Source organism: Portunus trituberculatus, chromosome 21, assembly GCF_017591435.1.
Source record: "Portunus trituberculatus isolate SZX2019 chromosome 21, ASM1759143v1, whole genome shotgun sequence".
NCBI classification, from domain to species: domain Eukaryota; kingdom Metazoa; phylum Arthropoda; class Malacostraca; order Decapoda; family Portunidae; genus Portunus; species Portunus trituberculatus.
Genome location: NC_059275.1, coordinates 18,857,233 through 18,864,732, shown reverse-complemented (window position 1 = coordinate 18,864,732; position 7,500 = coordinate 18,857,233). Strand labels below are relative to the sequence as shown.

The window sequence follows — 7,500 nt, the reverse complement described above, 5'->3', positions numbered from 1 at the left end:
ACACACCGCCATTCCACTTCATGAGGACTGAAAAAAATGGTGCATAAAAAATATCACCTTGCTCTTCCGGTGACAGAGAGAGAGAGAGAGAGAGAGAGAGAGAGAGAGAGAGAGAGAGAGAGAGAGAGAGAGAGAGAGAGTAATAATAGAATACCTGTTTCAAATCTATCGCCGTATCAAAGTATATATTTTTTATTTTTTTTTTATTATTTATTCATTTATTTGTAGTATGTAATTATTGGATTCATCGAACTGGACATAAATTTCGTAGTATTTTTTCTATTACTTTACGGAACGTGGATTGTGGAGCGTTTTTTATACACTAACACAGCTTTTTCCTTCCTTAATCACGTATTTTATTAGTATTTTCCATTAGTTCATATTAGAATATTGAGAAAATTTCTTTATACTTACACAAACACAGCTTTTTCCATCTTTACCCCCTTCAGCACCATGACGCGTTACCACATTCATTTTACTTACTATTTGGTGATTTTATACAGCTTCAGATACTCAAGTGGGGGATTAGAATAGTGAAGACTGTGGCCATTAATCTTCCGACCTTCATAGACCCTCCCTAATGTCAATAAAATGATCCAATCGTACTCAAATCTCAAGGTAAAAATGTGTCCTAGTAGTGAATGGGTAAATCACGTGTTTTGTTAGTATTTTCCATTGGTTAGAATTAATATAGGAGGAGAATTATTTGCATTATTCCCCTTGTGAAATTCTTGGCTCGTTTCTCGAGTCCAGATGACAAGGAGCCAAGATTCATCGGGGGAAGATTATACTTTTGCCGCGAATAATGAACATAATAAGACAAAAAAAATGGTGATAAAGGTGAAGTGTGTGGAGTAGGCGCCCCTGTGTTCGCCCCTGTGATGTAGTGTGGAGAGGTCCGGGGGTGGATAGGTGGATAGGTGGAGGGGAGGGGTGGTGGAGGAGTGGAGGGGAAGGGGGCAAGAAAATATTTAACGGTAGAAGGAGAGGAGTGGCAGGAAGAGATGATAGGAAGAAGGGGAATGGATTTATGGGAAAGGCAAGAAAGGTCAAGAGGTTTAATTTCATACCATTTTTTTTCCTAGTTTTGCAATGAGTCTGTGTAGTGACTAAACAGTGAGGGCTCCGTGTGTGTCTGTTTATATTACACCTCACTGGTTAACGCTGTCTATTTTTACAGTGCTGAGATACGTGTGAGGTGTTAGTGTTTATGATTACATTTGATTTAGCTACTTTTTTCTTCTTAATGGTAAAGGAGCCGTGGTATTACGTTATCCTCCTCTGTTTACCTTCTTATTTTTACCTGTGACTAAGGACACGGAGATGAGTGCCGCGGTAAATCGCAGCGCAGCGTTTACCTTTACCTGTCAGCAGCGGGTCCCTTCAGCCGGCAGTGTGAGGGTGGGCGGCGGGTGGCTGACTGCTGGGCGGCGTGGGCTGTGGGTGGTGTGGGTTGTGTGTGGTGTGGGTGGTGACGTCAGCTTGTGTGGTGTGGTGCCGGCGTGTGGTGTGGCGGGTATCAGCGTCATCTGAAGGGGCGTCTTCAGGAGGGCGGGAGTTGGCAGCGCGGCAGGACGACTGGGTGCACCTGGCGAGCGACTTGGCCGCGGCGCCCTGTGTGGGGAAGCAGCAGCCCAACAATATTTTCTCTTCTCTCTCATCCACCATTTCCCTGGCTCGTGTCTCTCCCCACGGCCATAAACAGCGGGGCCTCAGCGGGCGGCTACCAGGGTGGGCCACCCGCCTCCATCCCGACCACGCCGCCGTCAGGAGGCAACATTACGACGCTGTGACTCGCTGTGGGGCGTCTCCTTGCCTTCTGGGCGTCCTGTACCGCCATGTGCGTCGCTATCCTTTATGGTCGTGCGAGGCGGCGTGGGTAGCATTGTTTGTGTCCTGAAAGTAATGAATTAAGGACTCGTAATGCCAAGTCGTCGTGAAGGTTAAGGTTTGGGGAGGCGAAGCAACGCGGTGTATCTGTGTGTCGCTCGCTGCCGGGACACAGCTTTGCCAGGCTGAGTAATCACGCAGAACAAGGCTGTCCTTCACGCCGCGACACGAGGCTCGCTGATAACCCACGACTGGGGACTTTAAACTGTTGTGGGAGGTCTTGACGGATTTGGGCTCGAACTTCCCCGCCGCCCACCACGACCTCCACCTCCCTCCCGTTCTCCCGGTGGTCTGGGCTACATCTGTCGGCGGCCCCGGGTGTGTCAGGCCCGCGGGCTGACGGAGACACACACCACCTGGTCGGGCCATACCGCCAGTCACACGGGGGTCACGGTGAGGGTCGCGAGTACAAGGCGCGAGGTTATTGTAGTGTGTCAAGGCGGCCGCTCACTCCCTCCTCGACGTTAGATAAATCAGAGGCTGGCACCGGGAGACAGGACGAGAGAGAGACAAACCCAAGCGCTGAGATGTTAACTGCGCCTTTCACACTATACTTCGCCTTGTTGCGTCTGTCTGCCATGATCTGACTTCAACGCTAACGGCTTGAAGATTTGTGGCTGCGAGTCCAAAGGTAGCCGCTACAACCCTCGTCACCGCCGCCTTCACCAGCAGACACTAAACCGAACCCAAGCTGTAAAAATGTAACAAAATGAGAAAATGAGGGATATAAACGAGGAAGAGACGCAGAGAGAGAGAGAGAGAGAGAGAGAGAGAGAGAGAGAGAGAGAGAGAAAAGAATGGAGGGAAAGAACAATAAAGTGTAGATGGAGTCGGATGAAGAACAGAAGGAAAAGTGCCAATCTGCTATCGTAGCGGCGCCGTGTGTTATGGGCTCGTTTGATGAGTGTGTCAGTTCGAGTGTGCAATTGCCAGGCTGTTACATGTCATTTTTATGGCTACTCAGAGCGGGGGAACGGCTGGCTGTCTGCGGGGGAGGGAGGGAAGGAGGGGAGACTGAGGGGAAGGGGGATGAAGGATGAAGGAAAGAGGCAGGAAGGAAGAAAGGAAGGAAGGAAGGAGAGAGGAAAGTTCACAGTCACGCGTGGATGAGTTAAAGGAATGGGAGTAACTTTAGAAATTTTCGTTCATTGCCTTGTTGATGTTATTCTTGTCGACTTTATTATTATTATTATTATTATTATTATTATTATTATTATTATTATTATTATTATTATTATTATTATTATTATTATTATTATTATTATTATTATTATTATTATTATTATTTAGTATATGATTACTTCTATGACTATTATACCATCCTTTCTTACTACTCTTGTCTTCCTCTTCTTTCCTCATTTCTTCCTTATTTTTTTTATATTCTTCTTCCTTCCTTTTCCTCCTCCTCCTCCTCCTGCTGCTCTGAGGGTCTGAGAGAGGGGAGTTTACGACCCCGTTAACTGAACCCAAATGATGGTGGTGTCCCCAACGCCCACAGCTCGGGGAGGGGAAAGGCGGGGAGAAGAGAGGGGAGAGCATGGAGGTAGAGGGGGAAGAAAGGAGAGGGGAAAGGAGGTGTGAGGGATGGGGAGGGAGAGAGAGAAGGGAGGAACGAGTGAAATAGAGGAGGTATGGAAGTAGTTGTGGTAGACAGAGAGAGAGAGAGAGAGAGAGAGAGAGAGAGAGAGAGAGAGAATCATAACATTAAAACAAAATAAGTATAAATAAAACAAAGTAATAGAAACAACAAGTGGTTATCATCAATTCACACACACACACACACACACACACACACTGCAGCTGAGGAAGAAGAAGAAGTAGTAGTAGTGGTAGTGGTGGTGATGGTAGAGAGGAAAGAGTATAGAGGAGGGAGACGCGAGGTGAGGCGAGGCGAGCGAGCGAGCAACTGTATATTTGGGAGACGGCGATAAGAAGCTGAGAGTGGTGGCGTTGGATGGGTGTGCACGAGGGATCCTACCAGTGCATTATGAGGGGAGGGAAGTGTTTGGCCAGGCGGGATGGGTGACTGAGGGAAGTGTATTTGTACTTAGAGCCCCAGTGAGTAGGGTGTCGCAACGGGAGGATGATCTTTTTGGTGTTAAGTTTCCTCCTCCCTTGAAGTAGGAAGTGTGAGTTAGCGTGGCAGATTGAGTGGATTATGGGTGATAAGGATGTTTGGGTGAGGAGTGAGAGATGGCGTGAGTGATAAAGCTGGAGTGGGATGAGAGGGATGCCAGTCAAGTGATGCAGAGACACACAGACACACAGACACACACACACACACACACACAGACAGACAAAGAGTTAAACAGACCAAAAGGCATGACGGCATGGCGGTGTGAAGAAGGACGGACAGAATTAGGATGAGAGGGATGAAGGGGGTGGGTGTCAGGGAGGGAGTGAGGGGGGGAATGAGAGGTGGGGATGTTGGAAATTAGTAACATGGGGTAAATAATTCTGGTGTGAGGGAGCTGCGGCGACTCATAAATTACTCCCACTCATAAATTAGCTCGGCAGTCCTGCTCATAAATTGTCAGTACTTGCCGACGAGGTGACAAAACGGAGAGTGGAGAGAATAACTCATCTCCGCACCGTGCTTGTGTGTGTGTGTGTGTGTGTGTGTGTGTGTGTGTGTGTGTGTGTGTGTGTTTAGTTCGGACGTCAGCATATTTTAACTTATGTGATTGATTGTGTTTGTTGTCCTACTGCGAAAGTGAATGAGAGAGAGAGAGAGAGAGAGAGAGAGAGAGAGAGAGAGAGAGAGAGAGAGAGAGAGAGAGAGAGAGAGAGAATAGTATGTCATCTTATCGGTATACCTCTAATCTTCATACCTGTCTCAATCTTTTTCAGGTGAGTATTGGGACAAGATGAAAGGGGTTCTCTCTGCTCCGCCTCACGGTAAGTACCCGCCCTCGCCCCGTCCTCTCTCCCTCCCTCGCGCCTCCCCGTCGCTGCTTGCATCAAAATTTCTGTAATATTCCACATTTGGACAGGAATCATTGCCTTGTTCTCATGATTTCACAGCAGCAGGGTAGGAAGGGGAGGCAGGGTGGGGCATTGGTTTGGTATGTACCCACCACGTCACAAGTCTTCTATTTTTAATATTACTGTCTTAGTGCTGGTGGTGGTGGTGGTGGTGGTGGTGGTGGTAAATGGGGAGATGGGTCCGGGTGATGCTGGGTGATGCTGGTCCTGACGGGGGACTAAGAACAGGTTTCCTTTGGTGTGTTTGTTAAGTGTTTATTGAAGCCGGTGTGTGTGTTGTGTTTGGTGTTTACAACGTGCCGCTTTGTTTATTGAGACGTTTGATCACGTGTAGCGGACCTTATCGGGGTCGAGGCGTGTCGGGCAGTTCACTGTAGCGAGTCTCTCCATCTCGGTCCGAGTTTGTCATTTTCCTCTCTTCCGTGTGTGTGTGTGTGTGTGTGTGTGTGTGTGTGTGTGTGTGTGTGTGTGTGTGTGTGTGTGTGTCCGCGCCTCCTCTGCGGTGGAATGACAAATGCCGGTCATTATCCTGTCTGCTGTGACACACTCCGACACAGCAGTATAAGTCGCCCTCGTACCCCGTCGGACAAACTGCATCCTGTGTGCGGCTGGCAGGAGACACTCACTCCACGGGCCGGTGATGGAGGGCCCCGCCATGCCAGTGCCTTGTGCATAATTTTAGCCTAATTCAGCAAGGGTATAGTGTATGCCATCTGACGGAGACGTGGTGGTGGCGGCCCTGCGTCACCGCCCTTACGTTCACTGCCTCGGATGACGAATACCTGAGGCGCGGTGAGCACCTCGTGATGTATGCTCAACGTCCACTTTTTTGAGGTGTCGCGGCGCTGGAAGGATGAGCTACACCGCCGCGTGACCACGGGCCAGGGCGTGATCCTCCCGCAGAGGCCGAGGAGGCGCGGGAATGGGGCGACAACAGCCGGGGTCACTTGCCTTCTCGGCGGATGCGTGGGAGAGGTGGCGCGTGATTAAGATCCGAGTGTCGCCAGCGGCGGGCGCGAGTGTCAGCGGCAGGAGTTGTAAGGAGGAGGAATGACACTAAGGGAAGTGAGGGAAGAGGAAGGGGACGCCCTTCCCTGGGTAGGGGCGGCCGTGTATGACAAGTGTAGTGTATACACCGGCGGGAGGGGCGGGAAGCCAGGCTTGGTGTAAGGAAATCGGCTCAGAGTTCGCATAAATAAACACGCGGGAGGTTAGGAAAAACCCTGCGGTCGACGCCATCTTCGCTGTTTGTTTACCTTCTGCACGTTGGTAAAGAAAACGGGAATTGAGGTGCCAGCCGCCTCAGCGCGCCGCCACCCACTTTTGTCGGTGGCCCACCTTTTTTTTACGCAATTTATGGCTCGGGGAGTGTATGTCGGCCACCTTGAGTCTCCATTAGGCGTAAATATGGATGAGAGTGACTCAGAATTTGGCTGAAGTTGGACTCGGTGTGATGGCAGGACTAGGAGGAGGAGCAGGAGGAGGAGGAGGAGGAGGAGGAGGAGGAGCGGAGTGATGTTAATAAGGAGATACTCAGTGAGGCAGAGAGGCGGACATTTCTTAGAGAGGGGAAGGCTGACTTTAGGAGCAGGTTTTTAGGCAGGTGTTAATAGTCAGTAAGTCAGTGTTATGTGAGTGTGGTCGGCGGGTCGTCACGTGACTGAGGGGAGACGCGTGTTAACAACCCCAAACGAGGGGACACCACTAATTGCCATCAAATTAGGCACTTGAGCGTTTTTAATGAATTAATTGGACTTCATTAAGGTGGGTGCTTATTATTGTGAGTTACGGCAATGTTTATGTTCCCACTTTTGGGAAGGTAAAGGTGAAGGGTGTTGATTACTCTCTCTCTCTCTCTCTCTCTCTCTCTCTCTCTCTCTCTCTCTCTCTCTCTCTCTCTCTCTCTCTCTCTCTCTCTCTCTCTCTCTCTCTCTCTCTCTCTCTCTCTCTCTCTCTCTCTCTCTTTCTCCATACATACTAGTACACCCTTTCACACATATCCCACCTAACACACACACACACACACACACACACACACCCCACGCCCAGCACGCCATGACCTGCAGCACGAAGGCCACACCAGGTCACTCACTTTCCCTTCTTATCAATAATATCTTGTCTATAAGCTTTATTTCGAGAAAATTAACTGGCACGTGGCGGCCGGCGACCAGAGAGAGAGAGAGAGAGAGAGAGAGAGAGAGAGAGAGAGAAATATAGTTTTTTCCTTGTAGTTTGAGAGAAAAAGATAACTGAGAATGCATTTTGAAAGATCTAATCAAATAAAACTATAAGAATTAAGAAAAAAATATACAAAAAAGTGCTTAGAATTATGCACGATACTGAAATATCAAAACAAATGAAGAGAGGGAGACTGAAAAAATACACAAAAAAAAAAAACAGCAAAAAAACACGTGTATTTAAATAGCTCCCTTTTATAATCAGTGGAAATCCAACAAAACAATAGGAACGTTGCGTAACAAATTAAAACGGAGAATATATCACGCTGTGTCGAGAAATGAGGAAAGAAACGTAAAGCTGAGAAGAGATTAGACAAGAAAAGACACACAATGAAAGACGATGAGGGTGGTTAGCAGAACAGGGAAAGAAGAAAGGGACACGATGGAT

At 48.5% G+C, this 7,500-nt stretch overlaps 1 protein-coding gene across 24 annotated transcripts in view; it reads left to right on the top strand.

The window, feature by feature from the left end:
* The window catches only part of LOC123507147 (homeobox protein Meis1-like), a 518,053-nt gene that overhangs the window by 234,414 nt on the left and 276,139 nt on the right, over positions 1-7,500 (top strand). For 3 of the 24 annotated variants that reach the window (XM_045259780.1, XM_045259770.1, XM_045259766.1), the window contains one exon: positions 4,741-4,788. The exons of the other annotated variants lie outside the window; for them this stretch is intronic. In XM_045259780.1, the coding sequence (XP_045115715.1) occupies positions 4,741-4,788 (48 nt within the window). The remainder of the gene's footprint in view (positions 1-4,740; positions 4,789-7,500) is intronic. 24 annotated transcript variants of the gene reach the window in all.